The sequence below is a fragment of the Sceloporus occidentalis genome, unplaced genomic scaffold (genome assembly GCF_023333645.1).
Source record: "Sceloporus occidentalis isolate IW3139 unplaced genomic scaffold, rSceOcc1.0.p SCAF_8, whole genome shotgun sequence".
NCBI lineage: Eukaryota > Metazoa > Chordata > Lepidosauria > Squamata > Phrynosomatidae > Sceloporus > Sceloporus occidentalis.
The window spans coordinates 27,395,109-27,417,679 of record NW_028316988.1 but is presented as its reverse complement, the minus strand read 5'-3'; the positions used below and the strand labels follow the sequence as shown (position 1 = coordinate 27,417,679).

The 22,571-nt window shown below is 44.6% G+C and overlaps 1 protein-coding gene and 1 long non-coding RNA gene across 6 annotated transcripts in view; one reads left to right on the top strand and one right to left on the bottom strand.

Annotated features, from left to right (window-relative positions):
- Positions 1 to 18,226, bottom strand: part of CBARP (CACN subunit beta associated regulatory protein) — a 23,940-nt gene extending 5,714 nt beyond the window's left edge. The window contains exons 1-10 of one of the 5 annotated variants that reach the window (XM_089535746.1): positions 17,714 to 18,226; positions 14,274 to 14,320; positions 10,537 to 10,875; positions 10,363 to 10,440; positions 7,809 to 7,954; positions 6,988 to 7,049; positions 5,568 to 5,733; positions 4,206 to 4,383; positions 2,420 to 2,557; positions 859 to 1,066 (exon numbers count right to left, since the gene is read on the bottom strand). In XM_089535746.1, coding sequence (XP_089391872.1) covers positions 859 to 1,066; positions 2,420 to 2,557; positions 4,206 to 4,383; positions 5,568 to 5,733; positions 6,988 to 7,049; positions 7,809 to 7,954; positions 10,363 to 10,440; positions 10,537 to 10,542 — 982 coding nt within the window. In that variant the 5' untranslated portion in view covers positions 10,543 to 10,875; positions 14,274 to 14,320; positions 17,714 to 18,226. The other 4 variants (XM_089535749.1, XM_089535748.1, XM_089535747.1 and 1 more) reach the window with 4 other exon arrangements.
- LOC149308411 (uncharacterized) lies at positions 10,507 to 22,571 on the top strand. Its single transcript, XR_016282150.1, has 5 exons — positions 10,507 to 10,578; positions 11,194 to 11,379; positions 14,145 to 14,245; positions 14,693 to 14,848; positions 22,095 to 22,571. It is a non-coding gene; the product is annotated as an uncharacterized LOC149308411 (long non-coding RNA).

Here is a 22,571-nt window from a genome sequence, read left to right as displayed (position 1 = left end):
TGCCACCATGGAGAAGTCTCCACAGTCCAAAACAATTGCTGGGCAGTGAACAGAGTCTCTGCAAATAGCTTCGAGAAAGGGAAGGCATCTGTATTACACACGGAAAGTCCTGGCATCTCCAGTTCAAAAACATCAGGCAACAGATGATGGAAACATCCCCTTCTCTGCCTGAGACCCTGGAGAGACACACTACTGGTCAGAGAAAAGAAGACTGGGTTGAGATGGACAAATAGTCTGATTTAGTATAAGGCAGCCTCCCACTTAAACTAAATGTAGAACCATGAGGACTAGAAATGTGATGTTTACTGGAAATTTGGAATGTGGAAGAAGGGAAATTCATCCTGTTCCTTCCCAGAGAAAACTGGACGATTGCATGTGGCTCCCAAGGCACTGTCCTTTTTCCTACTTCTGACATGAGGACTGGAAACTTGACATTTCGGCAAAAGACTACAGCACAGTGACGAACACAGAGGTTGCATGCTGAAGATCTGGGTCTCAATTTCTGTCATTGTCACTCGTTCAACATTTTAACAAAAGAATCTGGATCCCTTTCACGCCACACAAATAGACCACTGTGATTCCACCTTTAACTGCATCCTATGCAACTGTGGGATTTGAAGTTTGAGGAGGCACTAGAGCTCTCTCTGGGTGAGAATCCAAAAGGCCCCTCCCTAAACTGCAAACCTCAGGATTCTACAGGAGGGGACCATAGCAGTCCAAGTGGAATGAGTGTTATATCTGGGTAGTGTGGGTCGCAGGAGATGGGAATAGAGCCTTCTCTCCCCACTGCTGCCAGTCACAGCAACCAATACAAAGCTCAGATCAACCAAGAGGCCTCCTGGTGTTTTTGCCACCCACCTCGTGTATCCAGGCTGGAGGCCCGCTGGCTGGTTTCCAGTTTCCACTTCTTGATCTTGAAGTAAGGGCTTGCCCCTTCCAGACTGGCGTGGCGTCGCAAGCGGGTGAAGAAATGGAGGACGGCACCCTGGGCTGGTGGTGGCGTGGCTTCCCCGGCACTTGCACTCCCAGCTCCTGCTCCCTTCGGACTCCTGACCGCACCATCAGACTGAGAGAGAGAAAGAGGAAAGGGAGTCATGCACAGTAGGAAGGGGGAAGCTTTTGGTGACATCGGGGGCAACCATGTGTAAAAGGTCCCCGCTGCCGCTGCCACGTCCTACCGCAACACACAACTCTTAATGGCCCCTGGGGACATAAATTGTGTGCTTTTGCCAGGCTGATGGATGCACAAGAGACACACACACACATCACATAAAGGTTATGATGCTTCATCTTGAATGTGCAAACGTATCCCAGGCATAGCTCAGTTCATTAAGCTTCTGACAGCGAAGCTTCCATTTTTTACAAAGCCTTTCTATGCCTATCCAGCCCGTTCTCTTCAACCTCTGTCTAGCTGGGAGGTTTTTTTTTTAGCAACATCAGCCTTTTGGTGTCAGGTTGCAGCAGTGTATGTTTGCAAGAAACAAGGCTAGAAAACATGAGCTGGAAACCAGCTCACTTATTTGACTGCAGGGTCTCCCCTGTCCTACTCCAAAACCACTAGGCGATTGAGTCCTATTCTAGACTGGGATGGAAATTATGTGCTTCTCATCATATTATTGGACTGCAACTCCCAGCAGTTCTTGGTCAGCATAGCCAGGGGTGCAGAATGATGGGAGTTATAGTGCAACTACATCTAGAGGTCCGCATGATTTTTGCCATTCCTTAGGGCAGCCATGTGTGCCTGCTTACCACAGGGAATGTATACAGCAGCTGCCTCCAGAATCCCTTACTAAGCATGTGTGAACAGCAAAATCAAGAGAAAGTGGGAGAGCAAAAAAAGCCCGATTCATCAGCTGCCCCCAGTATGTTAAAAAAAGACATATATTTAGCCTGGGGAAGAGGTGACATGAGAGCCATGTTCAGTTATTTGAAAAGATTGAGAATGGAGCAGGCTTGTTTTCTGCTGCTCCAGAGACTAAAACTCAGAGCAACAGATTCAAACTACAGGAAAAGAGATTCCACCTCAATATTAGGAAGAATTTCCTGACAGTGAGAGCTGTGCAACTGTGGAAGATGCTGCCTCGGCAGGTGGGGGAGTCTCCTTCATTGGAGGTTTTTAAAGAGAAGTTAGGTGACCACCTCTTGGGGGTGCTTTGATTGTATCTCCCTGCATCGCAAGGGGTTGGAGTGGATGTTCTTTGGGGGTCTTTTCCAACTCTATGGTTCTATGCATGTGCCTTGGACAGCTGTGAGGAGATGTGAGGCATCTTACCAAATCTCTCAGGGACAAGAAAGGAAAAGCGCCAGAAGACATGCAAAGGCGTGAAAGGAAAAGTGGATTTTGGAGATGTTGCATGTGGTCCTTTTGTGGTGACTGATGTATGAACAGCTGTTTGATGGCCTGTTTGTTTCAACCTACCGAGCTCCCCTCGCCAGAATCTGAGGAAACAGAAGAACTGGCTTCCACCGTAGAATTAAAGGTGTCCCCGGGCAATGCAGAGCTGGGACACATCCCATGGCTGGTTAGTGCCGTCTGGGGCAAGGTGGTCCCTGTGGGCTGCAGAAAGGAGGCAACATGGAGGATGAAAAAGAAAGGAGGTAAGAAATTGAAGCTTTGGGGCCAAAACCTAAAAGCTTGGCACTGCCCTGGTGATGCCATTAAGTACTCACAAGTTTGTAGTTCAAACATAGACACAAACACAGAGAACTTGTATTCCTCTTTGGAAATTGAGACAGAAACCTTTGCTAAAGGGGCTGTTCTGATACAAGGTGAAATGAAGGGATTATTCCTTCTTGCTTGCTAGTTCTAGATGGAGACTGGGTGCAGAGCAGAATGTGAGCCCTGGCACCATAAAGATTGGGAGCAAAGTAGGAAGCCAAAAAGTAAATACATAGACCTCCCAGAGAGTGATATAAGTTGAGGAGAGCTGGGGTGGCATAGTGGTTTGAGTGTTGGATTACACCTCTGGAGACCAGGGTCCAATATATCAGTTCAGCCTTGCAAACTGCAACAAGCTGTTGCTCTTTTAGCTGAGCTGGAGATTCACACCCAGAGCTTTGCTCTTGCTTGGAGCTGAGCTCCCCCAAAACTAGAGACTTTGCCCTCATCTCTTGCACAGAGGTGACCCATAAAGACCGGAGACTTAGGACCAGGCTTTGAGATCTGGCAGCCTTATATTTCAGAACCCCAATATATGTTCTAATACTGGGTCTCACTTTTACTAACTAGATCAAGGGTTGGGGATCTTGGAACCTAGAGGCCAAATCCAGCCTTTCTGGGATCCCTATTTGGTTTGCATCCCCATGATATCACCCTTTAATAGTTTCTCAACTTTATACAGGTTTCTCTCCCATTCTACAAAGTTGAAATGCCTCTCTTAAGCCAGTGTGGCATAGTAGTTGGAGGCTTGGACTCTGTCTCTGGAGATCAGGGTTTGAATCTGTGCTTAGCCATTAAAACCCATGGGATACCCTTGGGCAAGTCACACACTTTCAACCCCAGAAAAAAAGGTGATAGGTTTGCCTTAGAGTCGCCATAAGTCAGAAACAACTTGAAGGCACAAAACAAGGGAGATATAACTAATAAATATTAATATGGGAAGTAGATTCCAGGTAAAAATGTGAAGAAGATTGAAAGGTTGTGTAAGCATATTTTGTCAATAGTCACTGCAAACAATTATGATTCCAAAATGTGCTAGCTGTTGGGTTCCGACAGCATTCTTCACCCCAAGAACAAACACAGAAGTTGGAACATTTTTAGAATGAAGCACAGGGCTCACATTATTTGCAGTCCATCATTTCTGACCCTCTATAAAGTGCAGATACATTTCATCATTATTTGGCAAGGTTTGTTCAGAAGACATTTGCCACTGCCTTCTCCAGAGGCTAAGAAAATGTAACTCGCGCAAAGTCACCCAGTGGGTTTAATGGCAGAGCTGGGATTAAAACCCTGGTCTCCAGACCCCATCTTTAATCCCCAGCATCACCCCTAAAAAAATTGGGGAAAGGCAGATGGGAGCTAAGGTGCTGCCAGTCAGATCACATAATATTGGAGAAACAATCCAAACCAGAATAAGGCACTTTGTCATTTAAGATCAGACCCATGAGGAGCAGGATCTTGCTATTTTGGAAAAAGAGGATTATAGACCATCTAGGATGATGGGAGTTGGACTCCAAGACCTGTTGTGGGGGCAGGTGGGACTCACCTGGAAGATGGCAAGGCTGGGTTTGGCAGGAGGACGCCGGGGTGTCATGGCAAGGCTGTTCTCGTTGGATTCGCACTCGTGGATGGTCACAATTTTGAGGGCGGCGGAGGGGGGAAGCGGAAGGTGGCTCAGGCGGGCATTTTTCAGGTGGTGGAAATCTCCTTCCGTCAGAGTGTACCTGACCCAAGGAAGAGAACAAGGGATGGTATGAAGCCATTGCAAATGTTGCTATGTGCCTTCAAGTTGTTTCCGGCTAGTAGCAACCCTGAGACAAACCTGCAATGGAGATTTCTTGGCTAGATTTGTTCAGAGGACGATTGCCTTTGGCTTCCCCCAAGGCTGGGAGAGTGAGACTCCCCTAAGGCCACCTAATGGGTTTCTATGGTCAATCAGGAATTCGAACCCTGGTCTCTCAGAGTTCTAGTCTAGCACTCAAACTATTATGTCAAGGTGGCTCTTCCTTGGCAAATAAAATACCCCAATAAAACCTCCCCTAGTAGGGGGTATGCTCTTCAGATTGGTGAGACCATGGTGCCCATCATCCTCAGTCTGCATGCTTGGAGGACTATGGGACCTGTAGTCCATTTAACTTCTGTCTGAGGGTCTAATCTTCACTGCAGTTTGATACCACTTTAATTGCCATGGCTCAACATTATGGAATCCTGAGATTTGTAGTTTGTTCACTTGGATCTGAATTACAAGAATCCCATATTTTCTGTCCTGAAAGTCCCCATATCCCAGAGCACTGGCCATGCCAGCCAGGGATGATGGGAGCTGTAGGCTAAAAAAATCTGGAGAGGCTTGGGTTAGGGAGGAAGCCATTCTCACACACAGGTGGGGGCCTATGGCCCTCTAGATGTTTCTGGACTCCAGCTCCCATCTGCCTGAGCCAGATCCCCCAAGTCCGGCACTCTAAGCCACTATGTCACAGCACTGCTCTCTCCTCTTTATAACTTCTTTAAAAGTAGGAATAAATAAGGAACAAACACCTCAAGGATTGGCCCTCTAGATGTTTATGAACTACAATTCCCAGCTGCCCCTAGCCAGCCAGTGCCAGTGCTTAGGGATGGTGGGACCTGCAGTCCAACCATATTGAGATGGTCTTGGATTTGCTCACTCATTTGACTGCAGGGTCTCACCAGCCCTACTCCAAAACCACTAGGCGACCCAATCCTATTCTAGACTGGGATGGAAATTATGTGGTTCTCCTCATATTATTGGACTGCAGCTCCCAACAGTCATGATCAGCACAGCCAGGGGTGCAGAATGATGGGAGTTACATTCCAACTACATCTAGAGGTCTGCATGAGTTGTACCCTGGCACCAGGTCAATAGCCACCTTCTCTCAGACCAGGGACATACCTCCTGCCTTTCTCCTGCGTCTTCTTGCTCTGCTCAAAGAGCGCCGCCTCATTGAAAGAGACCCTCCTCCCTGTGGCACTGCCAGAGGACAGAAACCGCTCACTCTCCGCATCTCGGTAACTGGAGCTGGACATGTCATCGGGATCATCCACCTTGATGGTGATCTCTAAGAAAACAAATGCAGAAGGGAAACATGACCGCTGGGGGTTAGGATGGATGGCCTCTAGGGATACCAATTGGAGCATCTCATCCAAGTAGCCAAAAACTATTCTCTCCGCCACCTCCATATTATTGGATCAAGACTTCTTTTCACTTTGAGGGGACATTAGCTCAGCAGACTCGCTTACAGGAGGTCCCAGATTTGAATCCCCAGCATCTTGAATTTAAGCAGAGTCTTCTCTGAGATCCTGGAGAGATCCTGCTAGTCAGACCAAACAAAACTGGAGCTAGAGGAGTAAATAGTTTGACCTGCAGTGTTCGTTTTGAATCAGATATTTTATTTAGCATAATGGGAACTTGACGGTTAGAAGAAAGGTTATAACTCAAGGGTAAGGCAGCTGCTTTGTATGCCAGCCTTGCGGTTCAAACCCAGTTAAAACCCAGCTTAAAAAAGATCCAACTGACGTGGGATGGAGTACCCTTAGAAAAGGGCAGGACTGGCTGGCTGCCATACTGAACAGGGGGCTGCAACAATTTGTTGCAGATTCCATTCACTTTTATGGCTCTATATAATAAGCAGAGTGATGCGGTTTGTTGTTGATTCCATTTGCCTTTCTTCCCTAGCTTTGCTGTGGTTTTGCCCCAATAAATTTAATATTTCAAACAATATTGCAAGGTGGAAAGTTTTTTGTACCACGGGCAAGTAACTTACCGAATGGAGTGCTTTAAATGAGGGCAAAGCTGCTGGCCAGCATTCAATGTGAGTTGCTCATCCTATTTTTCTCCTCCTCCCCAATTTTATTATATTTTTCTTCCCGCTTCCAAATGAAATAAATTCAAAGAAGGCAACTTTTTGGAAACATGGGTAGAAAATCAACGTAATGGTGTACTGTAAATGAGGGCAACCCTGACTGGCTGGTATTTTGAACAGAGCAATGCCAATGAACAGAGTGATCCAATTTCTCCCCCTCCCTGGTTGTGTGCTGAGGGTTTTGCCATTCTAATAGGGAGCCAACTTTTTGTTACATTGGGGCCTGGTGTGGCATCACTCACGCCAGTTCCCCGCTCGTTCTTTTCAGGCGTAGAAGCCAACTGAGCAGGATCCCTGAAGAAGATGGTGGGTAGGCAAAGCACACCCACGATGCCGGGCACACGATGCCGGGCCAAGAAGGTGAAGTTTCCACAGCAACACATCCTAGCAATTGACAACTCAAGCCTTTTACGAGACAGAGTTACTAAGCGAGAGATGGATGCCCCTCACCTTGAGCCGGCTGTGAGTCGTCCAGGTAGGTGGTGTTTGTTTTCTCTGGGTCATCATTCGCTCTGAAACCAGGACAGAAAAAGGAATGAAAAATATAAATACAAAGGATTGATTGTTAGACAAACAGAGAACCAACCAGCTACCAAAATCTCACCTCCAAAAGGCTCCAAACATCAGCCTAAGCTAGACCTACATGGGCAAATGTCAGTCCAATATTTGACAGAGGAAAACGGGTGTGCATACTGACCAACTGTCATGAATTTGGCTCAATAAATCCTCTGCTGTCTCACTTTTTCAGATGCCTTTAAAATGTACCGGTTTATCTCTCCTCTTCCCTCCTTTGCCCTCAGCTTACTTCCATTGCAGAAAACTGAGTTCAAAGTGCATGGCTTCCAGCTTGGCAGAGACAGTACCGCTTAATCCTCTCCCATCCCATTTTTTCAGATGCCTTTAAAATGTCCCGGTATCTCTCTCTCACTTCCTTTTGTCTTTCAATTGCTGCAAACTGAGTTGAAAGTTCAAAAGTAGTTTGCATTCAGTTAACTCAGCAGTGGGGAAGGGAGAGGAGGAGGCTGAATCTTGCCTTTCCCAGTTGGATCAGGCAAAAGCAAACTGCTGCAGCCTTTCCTAGCTCCTGTATTCTTCCTCGTTTATAACTTTTGCCATCTTGATTCCATTCTGATGTTGCTTGAGCCACACTGTCAGCTCGTGGCCCATTAAGACTCCCAGATCGCTTTTGCATCAAGTCAGGTGTCACCCATCATGAACTGTCTTCATATTTTTCTGTCTCTCTGTAGTACCCTCCCTGCGTACTCTGTTACCTGGAGTGACGGCGGTCCGTCTCACAGCAGCGCCGACAAATGATCAGGACACCAAAGATAAGCACGAGGGTTCCTCCAATGAAGATGGAAAGAAGCACCAAGAGTAACACATACCCATCCTGGCCATTCACCTCACTAGGTACTGTCTGTCAGGTGTCAGGGGCACAGAGAAGGAAGGGGGAGAAAGAGAGAAGGGCACTCAAGTAATTCATTTAGAAAAAAATATCCTTTACAGAAACCAAATTGTTAAAAGGTTGCAGGTGGAAACTCAACTCTGAGTAGTGGGTATACTTGCAAACCCCCAGAAAATACCACTGCACTGAATAGTAGAGCTGACAACGGATATTAATCATTTCAACATTTATATCGAACCTCTAGCTCCAGTGACAGTTTATTTTGGATTGAGTCTCCCTTATGCTTGGGACCAGAAGTGTTTTGGTTTTCGGAGTCTGGGATATTTGCATATGCATAATGGATATTGGCATATACAGAATGAATAAAATTTGCAGATACAGAATCTTGGAGAGTATTAACATTCAATTTATGTTAGGTTTTGTATACATCTTATATAGTCTGAAGGTAATTTTATACACAATATTTTTAATAATGTTGTGGCTGAAACATAGTTTGTGTACAATGAACCATCCAGAAACAGAGGTGTCACTGTCTCAGCCACCCAGGTGGAGTTTGGAATATTTCGGATAAGGGGGACTCGACTTGTACTGAACCCAGCCTGGGGGGGAAATAACTAGAAGGAGAGAGATTGCTGCCGTTTCTCATTTTCAGGCTTCACAATTGAACATGAAGCTGATTGCATGTTAAGGAGTTCTATTAAGATTGCAAAAGAAAGCCTCCACAGACAAGGGCAGTCTGCCTCGGACATTCTCAATGCCAGGGACTCTTGCTTTTTACCTGGAATGCAGAGTTCACTTCACAAGAATTCAATCATGTATACGTCTTGACCCAGTTTTAGACTGATTTTGGAAGTTTTATCCACGCCTTTTCTCCCTGGTTGTCCAATCACACATTTTTATATCTAGGAGACACACAAACACTCCCAAAAACAGTTGCCAGCCCTTGGAGGCTACCTGGCCATCCCATGTATATTCCTGCATGGCAGGGGCTTGGACTTGATGGCCCTTGTGACCTCTTCCAAATCTACAATTCTATGAAACCATGCTCAGAGCCCCACTGCAAAACCAGACAAATCCAGAGGTACTGAATCATGCTATGTTTTGGGGGGCAGATTTTTAACTCGCAGTATCCACCATGGTACCAAACCTGTAAACAAATGGAAAGTCCCAAAATACCAAAGTATTGCCCAAAATCTAACAAATAAAAAATTAATGGGCAAGCCATAGTTGCAGAGCAAAGCTGGGGAGCCTTGAACCCCCAGACATTTTGGATTTCATCTCCCAGAAACCTGAAACATCTATACTCTGAGATATCTACAGGGCAATAGAGGGATAGTATCCTTGTTCTTGTTATAGAGTTTGTTGTTGTGTGCCTTTAAGTAAATTCTGATTTATGGCGATCCTATGGCAAACCTATCATGGGGTTTTCTTGGCAAGTTTCTTTGGAGGGGTTTTGCCATTGACATCCTCTGAGGCTGAGAGAATGTAACTTACCCAAGGTCACCCAATGGATTTCCATGGCCAAGCTGGGATTCGAACCCTGGTCTCCAGTGTCCTAGTCCAACACTTAAATTACTACGCCATGCTGACTCCCTTTGTTATAGAGTACAGCCAAGCAAAGACACTCTGCAGATGTTCAGAGGCATCAAAACATTTTCTGGTGTAAGAAATATTCTCTTACATACATACATTAATCCTGCCAAATTTAGTTGCTTTACTGATTCCAGATTAATGTTATTATTGCTGTTATTATTATTATTATTATTAAATTTATTTCCTCCCTTTCCCCCCAGTTTGCGACTCCAGGTGGATTACAAGAGTTAAGCTAGACATAGTTTAAAAGCAGAGCCAGTGAGGTACAGCAGTGTGAGCACTGGACCATGGAGACCAGGATTCAAGTCCCAGCTTAGCCATGGAAACCCACCTTGGGCAAGTCACACTCTCTCAGCCTCAGGGGATGGCAATGGCAAACCCCTCCAAACAAACGTGGCATTATAGGATTGCCTTAAGTCGGAAACAACTCAAAGGCACACAATAACCCAATCTTTCCAACAGAAGAGTGGATTCGATGCCAGGGAGGGGGATGAAGCATGTGTGTAGCACCTTCTAACTTTTTTTCCTCATTCCCGCACCAAATAAAAAGTTCAGAACCTTTAAAGGTGGCTCCCTTTAAAGTTCAGACTAAAACACAGAGCAGATACACCATCCGACTTAAGAGAAAACTTGACAATTAGCTGCAATTGCCTCTTTTCAGAGAAGGGAGAAAATTGAAGACTGTGTGTCTTTGTGTGGCATGACAGGGAAAGAAGAAGGAAGGCTTGGGGGAAAGTTGGGAGGGTCAAGATGAAAAAGTAGACACCCCCCCAACCCTGCAGATGTCACCCCACCCGCCCCATGCGGCCTGGCAGCCTAAGACTTACCGTCACCCCCTCGCTGGTCGTGTTCTCCCATGCGCTCAAATCATTGCTCATGGTCCGCCACCAAATGGAACCGCTGGCCTATATCACCCGCAGTGGAAAGAATAATAAATAATCATTAAAATGTGTTTGTTTGTTTTTAAGGGAAAAGGATCGAAGAAGCGAAGGGAAACCTACATACATATATCAAAACGGGCAGAAGCGGTGATGCAAAAGGAGGTCTGTGTTGCCTGGGATTTCTTCCTTCCTTCCTCCCTTCCTTCCTTGGTGCCTGCTTTTCTGTCTCTGCTTTTTTGTTGTTTATCTCCAGTTCTCCATCCTTCCTTCCTCTGAGCTCACATGTTCAAGCAGGAGGGGGAAAATATATGTATCATGGCCGGTTTAGCTCAGAGCATCCTTGGCTCCCTCACCTGCCACTGCTCAAAGCTGGACCATGGATTTTCTGCCGCACGGCTTGCTCTTTTTACCGTCTCTTTTTGGGAAGCAAGGTGCCTCTCCTTCGTTGCCAAGATCCAACTGGGAAGGGAGAGAGAAGACAAGGTGGGTGTTCGGATCCTTGGAAAGCAATGGCAGGTCTGAATATATATATATTTCCCAGAAATAGGAAGGATGGAGGAGAGGATGAGAAGATGGATGCGAGAAATCAGGAGATGTTCTTTGGTTGGGTTCCCCCCCCCCTTCCTTCTTTCCTTCCTCCCTCTTGTGGGTTTGCTTCTGCTGTTTCCTTCTGTCACTTTCTTTCTATGTCAGACAGCTTTGCTCCTTTTCTGATAGAATGTAAAAGGCCCCAAATTCATTGCTTTCCATTCCCCTCTCTGTCTTCACTGGCCTTAGGAAGCAAAAAAAAGCAAGCCTCTTTTTCTCCATTGGCTCATCGGCTGCATGCCGCCCACCCAGGGATCACATCATGCCCGTCGGTGAAGGGTGGAATATCCTCATCATCATCATCCACAACAACACCCTCCGAGCACAAAACCCCCTAAAAGCTGCACTCGATCTAAGCCATTTTGGGGGCAGGAGGTGAGTCAGAGCTCCCCATCAGGGACAGATGAGCAAGAGGCCGTAAAAATGGGGTGGTTGGATAAGTCGAGTGATGGCAACAGCACAGGCTAAGTCAGGCCACGACCGGGAGGTTTGAGGCAACAGGAGAGAATCCTGCATCCCTCCAGACCTTGAATTGCAGCTTCCGGCAGCCCCCTAACCAACAAACCCCACGATTGTTCTCACTGTGTGCCTTCAAGTTGTTTTGGACTTATGACGACCCCATCGTGATATTTTCTTGGCCAGGTTTGTTCAGAGGTTTACCATTGAAGCTGAGAGAGTGTGACTTGCCAAAGGTGGGTGTCATGGCTGAGCTGGAATCAAACCCTGCTCTCCAAAGCCATAGGCCAACACTCAAACCACTATGCACCATGATACGGTTGCCGTAACTCGGAAACGACTTGAAGGTGTGCAGCTACGACAGCCAGCATAGCACAGTGGCAAGGGATGATGAGAGATAGTGCAGCATCTGGAAGGCCACATGATTCCCAACCCTTTATTGCATACCCTCCAGCTGCCTCTGTTTTGGCAGGGATATTCCTCATTAATCTTTTGTCTTCCCACTTTTCAGCAGCTGTTAACGTGTCCCAGTTTCCTATCATTTCCACCTTTATCCACATCAGTTGCTGCAAACTGAGTTCAAAGTCCAAACCTAGTTTGCACCCAATTCAAGCAAGGAGAGAGGAAAGGAGGGTTGGGATCTTGTCCTTCCCATGGCACCTGCACAGTGGAATCCAATCTGTTACAGCCACAAAAGTGGTTATAAGTTGTCAAAATTGTCACCTACTTGGAGCAGATGGTACCCCAGAGCAGAGGAGCTGTGGGTATACGTATCACAATATTATTGTGTGTAAAAGCAAAGCAGGGAAACAAAATTCCCTGCAAGCAGAAAACTAGCTCTGCAGGGGCAAAGACATTTACCAGTCTAGGTTTTTGAGGCAGGTTCTTTGACACAGGGGAAGCAAAAGTTAAATAAAACCCTGTGATAGGGCTGTCTTAGGTTTGAAGACACACAGGAACAACAAATATATTTATTATTTTCAATCACATGCCGCTGGCTCAGGTATCTCATCTCTTTCTTGTTGCTGTGTGCCTTCAAGTCGTTTCCAACATACGGTGACCCTAAGGGGAACCTTTGAAAGCATTTTTTGGGGCCGATTTATTCAGAGGAGGCTTGCGGTTGCCTTCCCCTGAGGCTGAGAGAGTGTGACTTGTCCAAGGTCTCCCAATGGGTTTCATGGCCAAGCTGGAAATCAAACCCTGGTCTCCAGAGTCCTAGTCCGATACCCAAACCGCTGAGGATTTAAAAGCCGAAGCTGCAAAGCTTTTATGGTTTCAATCTGCAAGGGAAGCACTCTGTACATCTCTCAGAGGCGCTGTCTCTGGAACGAACAATCCAACCTGCTTTTCCAATAATGTTTTATATTAACAAAAAGAGGGGGATTCTGCCCTCCCCAGTTAGCTAGCTCCCCACCAGCAGACGCACAGCAGGTAGGGAACTGAAGGATGAAAGGCCTTCTTCTTCCCCCCTTTCCCTCCATCTTTCTAATCATCATCCAAGAATTTCATCTCCATGGTGATAGAAAGGCATGGACCAGGAGTTGGTTTTCTGCAGGCGGAGAGGAAGGCGGCAGGATTTCAGGATTTCAGCCCCCAGGGAGCCATTGGTCTCTTGGGTGCTGAGTGCGAGGGGCGGCAACCCAGATCTAAAGCTAAGGAGGCAGAGATTTATAGCAAAACCCAGCATTGACATGCAACATGGATTGTATGCGTTGTGGTTGGCCTACTTGAAGCATCTCTGTTTTGTGGATTTGGGATGCTATTGTGCTTTGCAGCATGGCCAACACAGCTACCCCCTGGATATGCTAACTTAAGCTGCATCCACATTGGAGAAATAACCCAGTTTGGCACTGCTTTAACTGCCCTGGCTCAAGGCTATGGAATTCTGGGAGCTGGAGTTTGTTGTGGGGCCCAGAGCGGAGCAGGGAGAATTCCATAGCCTTGAGCCAGGATGATGAAAAGCAGTGCCAAACCGGGTTATTTCTCCATGTGGACACAGCCTGGGAATATCAGCCGCTCAGCCATGTGACTTTGGGCAAGTCACACAGTCTCAGCCCGAGAAAAACCCTTGATAGAACCTATTGTGAGGTTTTGAGTCTAACATTAAAACCTCAGGATACATATCCAGGGGTAGCCATGTTGGCCATATAGCAAAGCCTAGTAACCTCCAAAATCCACAATACAAGGAGGCCTTCATTGTTGGGTGCCTTCAGTTCATTTCTGACGTATGGCAAGCAAACCTAACCTGGGATTTTCTTGGCAAGATTTGTTCAGAGGAGGTTTGCCATAGCCATCCCCTGAGGCTGAGAAAGTGTGACTTGCCCAAAGTCACCCAGTGGGTTTCATGGACGAGCCACAAATCGTCATAGTCCAACACTCAAACCACTATGCCACATGACCAAAATGCACCAAATACATGTCCCAAGCTTTCGAAGCAACTTGCATTTTGTGCACTTGGGTTGGCCCAATAAAGGTATAACTGTTTTGTGGATTCAAACCTTAGGTTCGCTATAATTCAGAACAGCTTGAAGGCACCCGACAATATTAGGCTAAGGTTGGATTTTGGATGTTATTGGATACTCCCTTGGATTCTCCGGGAAGCACCACAAGAGCAGGACGTGAAGGAAAGAAGGTGCTTCTCTTTCCTTTGCTGCTTGCTTCACGGGTTCAAATTCTCCATTCAGGTAGACTGCTCCTGGAGACAGAGGTTCGACTTAGCTACCCTGGTTAAGAACAGCTGGCTGATTCCTCTAGGAACATCTCCCTGATACAATGGGCGACATGGGTAAGGAGTTTTAATATTTCTGCCTCACCTTTCCTCCGTTCGGCTGGGTTGTTTTCTGAATAGCCAGGGCAGATTCTGACGAGAACCAAAAAACGAATACAGTGAAAAGATAGTGAGATGGGAGAAAAACAAGGATGGATGGATGGATGGATGGATGGATGGATGGATGGATGGATGAAAGGTAAAGCATATTGTTTTACAGTGACATGGGAAGATTTGCAATAAAGGCTTTTGCCATTTGCACAAAAGGACTGACAGCCACATAAGAATTTCCTTCCCCATATTGGTCTGCCAATATCATTATTAGGATTAGGATTAAAAGGAGCATTAACTCAATTTTTTTTCTTGTTTGTGGAATGAATCTTTGATGCCAGCAATCTCTAGGTTTCAGGAGATTTGGGGGGCATAGATGGGGATACAAGAGAGATTGTTTTTTTTCTGCCACAGAGGGCGAGATCCGACCCACAATGTGTCTTTGTGTTGAGAGAAGAAGCCGTAGGAAGATGCCACAACAAGATCACAGCTGCTTTCCCCCAGACATCTGGATCCATCCCACAGCATCGCCATGCCATTCCTATCCAATCCAATGGGGCTTACTGTCAGGTAAGTGCTTACAAGGGTTATGGATACTTTCATTGTTGGAGCTGGGCTCTCAGTGCTATAAAGCCAGGAAACAATATTTGCATGTTTATATAATGTATATTATATTATATGATGGTGGCCTAAATACTGCTGTTAGCTCCAGCTAGAGGGCAACCATAAAATCACACTTACGTAAGTGTCAGCTTCGCAAGTCCTTGTTGATTTGATAGGTCTACTCGAGAGGAGACTAAGCATCACATTTAGGCTGTTCCATAAAGCTTGGCACTGAAAGTAAGGTCCTTCTGGGTTTTGTTTTGGGGTCTTTTTTTTTTAAAAGGAGGGGATGTAAAATCAATTTTGCTACCTCTTTCATTCCAGAAACAAGGTTCAGTCTGTAAATGTGTTTACCTTGGTAACTTTAAACTTTAAACAGATGGGCAAATGAGGAAAACACCCCTTTTGGGAAAGCCATGGCTGGAGATAGGGACATTTTCATGTCTTACCCCCAGAAGACACCAAGCTGCCTTTGAGCCAATTTGCAATTTGCCTTCCACTCTTCAACTAAACAAATGGTTGAAACAGGAAAATTGGGAAATAACCCAATATTCTATCTCTTCAAGTAGCGGAGACCACTGAACCTTACTCCCCCCCCCCCCCTTTGCAGGCTCAGTTACCAAAATGGGCTAATATAGAAGTTTATTTTTTAAAGAAAGGATCACAATAAATTATATCAAAGCGCCCGACATTATATACATCTGAAAGCCCCCAAATTCTGTGTATTAAAACACCCTTTTCTCTGTCTGTGTTAAAGCAACCAACACCTCTATTTCTATATTAAAGCACCATCTGTACATTAAATCACTCTCTCTCTCTCTCTCTCTATATATATATATATATATATGACAGTCCCCAAGCCCCCCACTTTCTATATGTTAAAACACCCCACACCTCTCTCTCTTAAAACACTATGTATCTATATATTAAACTACAATCCTTTCTATTAAAGCACCTATACCCCCTGTATCTCTCTCTCTCAATGTGGGTGTTACCTCTGTATGTCTCTCTCTCTCTCTCTTAGAGAGAGAGAGAGAGAACACCAACAGTGTTTACCTATATATTAACACACCCAGCTTTCCCTCTCGGTTGGATGGGCATCTTCCAAGAGTGCTTTAGTTGGGTATTCCTGCATGGCAGGGGGCTGGACTGGATGACCCTTGAGGTTCCTTCCAAAGGTAGGACTCAGGCATTCTGTGATTCTATATATCACACACACTCAAGCTATCTGTCTCTCTGTAAAAACACCTTGTCTGTCTGTCTCTAGCTAGCCAGCTATATTAAAACTATCTACAGTTGGCCGCCTCATCCATGGGTTCAAGCATCCACAGCTTGAAAAAATACATATATTTAAATAAGTATAAATTCCAAATAGCAAACCATGATTTTTTCCATATTATATAAGGGACACCATTTTGCTCTGCCATTATATTTAATGGGACTTGAGCATCCACGGATTTTGTTATCCACAAGGGTCCTGGAACCAAACCCCAGCGGATAACAAGGGCCCACTGTACTACCTATCTATATTAAATCTCTATCTCTCTGTTCATCCATCAATTCTCATATCTATCTGGTTATACTAAAACTATCTATATTAAAGCACCCTATCTGTCTGTCTCTATTTATCTATATATCCATCTATCCCCTATCTAGTTAGCTATATTAAAATCATCTATGTATCTGTACTGAAGCACCTTATTTAGCTATTGATATATCTATCCATCTATCCCATAGCTAGCTAGCTATATTTATCTATGTATCTATATTAAAGCACCTTATCTGTCTATTGATCTGTCTATCCATCTGTCCCATATCTAGCTTGCTATATTAAAACTATATCAAAGCACTCTATCTATCCATCTATCCCTTAGCTAGCTATATTAAAACTATCTACATTAAAGCACCCTATCTACCTGCTTATCTATTGATCGATCGATTTATTGATCTCTATCCCATATCTAGCTAGCTATATTAGAACTATCTATCTATCTACATTAAAGCACCCTATCGATCGATTGATTTATTGATCATCTATCCCCTAGCTATATTAAACCACTCTGTCTATCATGAATCTATCTCCTATCTGTGTAGCTACATTAAAGCACCTTCTCTATCTGTCTCTCTGTCTTAAAACGCCCCTATTTGTCGGTTGGTCTTAAAGCACCCTTTCCTATCTGTCTCAGAGCAGTCTGTCTGTCTTAAAGCACATATATACATATGTGTGTGTGTGTGTGTGTGTGTGTGTGTAGACCTGCCCATATAAAAAACCCAAAGTATTTTTCTATATAGAGATATATGTAGTGATATATACAAAAAGAGGGTCGTAAAAAAGGACCCACACCCCAGATCTCCACCCCAGTTTTCCTAAACCAGACCCAAAAGGTTCAAAGCAGGCGATCAATTTTGCATGAAAAGAGAGAACCCAAGGGACAGGGAAAAAAGGAGGGTTGGAGAGAAGGCTGTTTCAGAGAATAATCTACTTAAAATGCCTCTGGATACGTACCATTCATTCATTCATTCTGCACTAGGCATTGATCAAGCATCTGGGGGTGAAAGTGACTTTGCAGTCTCTATGCCAACCCTCCAACATCAAAGTGGCTGTTGTTTTTAACCAATGATATATCATTGGTGGCCTGTTTTTCTCATCATTGGGGGGGGGGGGGTGAAGTAGAGATGGGGAGCAAAGGGACAGACAGCCTGCATGCAAAGGGCCAAGATCAGGAAAGAGAAGGGGATACTCTAGTATCCAAGGGAATATTTACCATTTTGCAAAACAAGAGGGTGGTGGTGGTGGTCCTTTTGGGGGGGAAAGGAGGGAAGGAGACTCACCCAGGTGGCATGGATGTCCTCCCATCAGCAAGCCTTGGAGGTAGGTCCAGGGATGGCTCTTTTGCAGGGGCCCAAAGGCAGGGAAGTCCCCCCTTTCTCTGCCTCTGCCTCTCTGTCTTTCTCAGCACCTTAATTTTGATTGAAAAGGGGAGCAGAGGATTTATGAATGAAAAGGGACCCACCCACTTTGGAACGCTGAGGAGGGGCCCCCCACGTGACCAGGGCCTCGAACGTGTCATTCAAGAGGGGATGCGCGGCCTCTGATTGGACGAGGGCCCAGGAGCAATTTGCATAAAGGGGAGGGCGGGGAGGCTCTTATGTAAAATCAATGGAGAGGAGGAAGAGGAGGACACAATGTCATCATCAGGCAATGCAACAGAGTGGTAACACAATGCCACTGAATAACATTAACACAATGATACAATATAAGCATAATACAATGGAATATCATTGTAACGTAATGCCACTAAATAATAACATAACAGTACAATGTAATCATAATGCAAGGTAACATAATTGTAACGTAATGTAACTAAATAATAACATACAATATAAGCATAACGCAATGTAATACAATTGTAACATAATACAACAATACAATATAATTGTAACATAATGCCACTAAATAATAAAATGGCAATAATATAACAATTTGTTTGTTTGTTTGTTTGTTTGTTTGTTTATATCCCGCTCTTTACCCAGGACCGGCAGCATAATATAATGTAACATGATTGTAACATAATGTCACGACCTGATAATATAACAATATAACAGAATCATAATACAATCTAACATCATTATAATTATAACATCGTGTAATATAATATTATTTAAGATAATGATACTAATATCACAATATATAAAATAATATATATAATTATGATATATAGTATATAATAATATAATTATAACACACTGTAACTTAATAATATAAGAATAACATAATACAATATAATCATAATATAATGTAATTAAATAAGAGCAATAGCAAGTGCATTTCTATACTGCTTATCCAATACAGGGAAAGGCAGGATATAAATAATAATAATAATAATAATAATAATAATAATTACTTAAGCACTCCCTAAGGGGTTTACAATGCGTATGATGATGATGATAATAATAATAATAGACAATATAATAATATAATATACAAATAATATAATCTCCTGCCAAGAGACTGTGGGATTATTGATGCTTCATATCAGCTATATATTATTATATAGTTATATTATAATATATAGTGATATGCATAATATATTGGTAATATTAGTATGTGTGTGTGTAACATAATATACTGTAATTATATATTCTAAGATACTATTATCTTAACATTAATATGATGTTTATATGTGTATATAAATGGTGGGAAGCAATGGATTATTAATCTCTCCTGTGTCCCATTCTATGACTCTCTTCCTCCTCCATCTTCTTTTCATACTGGGAGGTTCAAGGCAACTTGTTGTTGTTGTTGTGTTCCTCCAAGCCATTTTTGACTTTATGGCAGCCCTAAGGCAAACCCATCACAGGGTTTCCTTGGCCAGTTTCTTCAGAAGGGGCTTGCCACGGCCATCCTCTGAGGCTGAGAGAGTGTAGACTGCAATTTTCAACACCTACAAAACGATACCATTTTTGGTCCAACTAACACAGTGGGTCTGCGGACATTCATGTCCCATTGAACACAGCGGCATAGTAAAATGGTGCCCCTCATATAAAAATATTTGTCACTTCTGCAGAACTCGCACCTACTTCCCCATCTCTTTCTAAGACCTTTGTTCCAATCCTGTTGACACTTTCACAGCACCGTTATGGTGCTGTTATCGCACTTTTTAACTGCCTTGGATGCATCACCTGGGATTTCTAGTTTGGGGAGGTACTAGAGCTCCCTTGCTCAATAGTCCTGTCTAAAGTGCAAATCCCAGGCACCCAGCGTGGAATGCGACACTCTAATTGTGTTCTATGAAAAGGTTGATGTCACAGTGTCATGTTTTGGATGTTGGATCTAAGATTAGGACTCTGTGAGACCAGGACTTGAATTCCTGCTCAGCCAGGGAAGCCCAGTGGCAAGTCACACTCTCTCAGCCACAGCAACTCTCTTAAGAGACAGCATGGTGCATTTGGTTTGGATCGGACTCAAACTCCATGGAAGCCCACTGGGTAATCTAGAGCAAGTCACACTCTCTCAGCCACAGAAGGCCGCAATGGCTAACCCCCTCTGAACAAGAAAACCTTATGAGAGGCTGTGTAGCATAGTGGTTTGAGTGTTAGACTAGGACTCCAGAAGGCCAAGGTTCAAATTCTTGTTCAGCCATGAACTTGGGCAAGCCACATTCTCTCAGCCTCAGAGGAAGGCAACGGCAAACCTCCTCTGAATAAATCTAAGCAAGACAACCCTATGGTAGGTTTGCCTTAGGGGTGCCATACATCAGAAAGCGTTTGAAGACCCACAGCAACAACCAAAGGGCCGTGTTGTGATACCCAAGGGGTTGCAAAATGGTATATTCTAGTTTTTTAGAAGATGCATTTAAAAAGACTGCAGAGGTGATGGGGGGGGAGGTACAGTTTGGGGAACGCTTGTGTGTGTCTAGGAAAATGTCTCCACACAATGGAAATAGCGCACACACACATATATGAGATGTGTTACCCAATGGGTTTCACGGCCAAGCGGGGCATTGATCCCTGGTCTCCAGTCATAGTTCAACACTCAAACCGCTATGCCATGCTGGGTCATATATTGGATACATGCTTATATTTACATTTGCATGAATTAGTGGTGTGCATTTAAACCCTTTTGTCTTTGGTTTCTGGCACCTCTGGTTTCTATTTCTATTGCGTTGTTCCTGACAAATACTTGTCGTTTTTGTTGTTTATAATAAATAATAGCTCAACCACAATCCTTTTTGGATATTGCAAAGGAAAGGGTGGGCCGCTTCCCCAAATGCCACTGGCCAGCCTTTTGCAATTGCAAAGGTTTGAAAGGACGGAGTGGAAAATCTGACCCATCGTGGGCCACAGGGTTGGGAAGCAAGCTCTTGAAGCCTTGACCTGCTCCTTCAGCTCTTCCCTTTCCCAATGGCAGAGGTTTCAATGAACAATTTAATCTTGAAAAGGGACCCATGCTGAGAATCATGGCAGGTGTTTGAGCATGAAGCCAGAAGAAGCTGGGTTCCTTCACTACTTCTCAGCACCTATTTGTTGTGGAGGGAGAGAAGAATGGAAAGAAGGCCTGTGTTTTGAATGGAAAAACAGACCATGCCGATGCCCCACGGGGGGTATTCATAGACCGGGTTGCCTCAGGAAAACATAGCGCATCCTATGACGCACCGATCTAGTTTCCACTCCCACTGGGGGCTACACCCTTGAGATACTTGGTTGCCAATGAACTCCTCTTCCAGCAACCTGGACACATGGAAAGATCAGACCAGGTGCCACTCCATTTGGGTTGCGTGTGACTTCAACTCGTTTCCGACTTACGGAGGCCCTAATGAAAGCCTATTTTTTGAGGGGCGAGGTTCTGGGCAAGATTTCTTCAGAAGTGGTTTGTCATTGCCTGCCTCTGAAGCTGAGAGAATGTGACTTGCCCCAAACCACTGATGGTTGAGCAGGGATTCAAATTCTGGCGTCCCAGAGTTTGGTAAAATTACGAGCTCGGTAGATACAAGGCAATGCTGTGGATGTAGCCTATTGTGATTTCAGAGTCCTAGTCCAGCACTGGCTCTGTTTGGGTAATGAGAGCAAATCCCTGCACTCAGGATGTGCCCAGAGGCACTCTCTTTCTCCAGTGTGAGGCAGAACTCTTTTGTACCCAGCTCCAGATGGGAGATCTCATTGTCGTGTGCTTTCAAGCAATGTCCAACGTATGGCAACCCTAAGGCAAATCTATCTTGGGAGCTCTCTTGGCAAGATTTGTTCAGAGGCGCTTTGCCATGGCCTTCCCCTGAGGCTGAGAGAGTGTGACTTCTTGCCCAAGGCCACCCAGTGGGTTTAATGGCTGAAGTCCAATCACCCAACACTACTCCACACTGGCTGCTAATGGGGGGGAAAAGGAAGGAGACAGTGGCTCTAACAACCTTGAAATTTGGGACGCATAGTCCACCACTGATGGCCAAAATGGCCTCCCATCTTGTTGGGAGTGACTGAGTCTCTCCAACTGTCAGGCAGTTAGTTTGGAGGTTGAAATTCAGAGCTAGACTTGTTTTTCAGCAATTCAGTTTCCTAAACATCTCCCTACTTGAGCTGCACTGGAGGCATTTGACATGATGAAACAGGCCGCAATCTATAAAGCCGTCTGCTAAATTATACTCTTAAGTCTTTAAGGTGCTTGAGAAAAACTTCCAGGTCTACGTCTACCTTGACTCCAAATATTATTATTTCTGAACAGGGAATCCATGGACCAGATCCTTTGGAGCCAAGTGCCCTCTGCCGGCAAGGAAAGGCACCTCCCCAGTTTTTATGCCTACAGTATTTGCCATGTTTCATTCATCCCATAATATGTTTATTATTAACTGCCCTGAACAAGCAACCTGGAAGATGCGAAGGATTGTGGAGGAAGCTGAAAGGTACGGAAAAATGGACTTGCCATCCAGTTACAAAATGCAGGAGAGCTGGCGTTACAAGAGAGGTTCAGTGTCACCCCAAATCCACAGAACAGTGATATTGGGCCACCCAAAATGCACATCATACACGTTGCAAAGCTCAAAAATGGAACAAGTGGCACACAGTTGTTATAGTTGGACACTTTGGAATAAATAGAGAACTAGCTGTAAATCTCAATCGACCTTTTGAGATTGGATTTGATAGTCATAGCTCCAAATACTTGTGGCCATTATGCACCGTCCCCTTTTAAACCAAAGGCGAT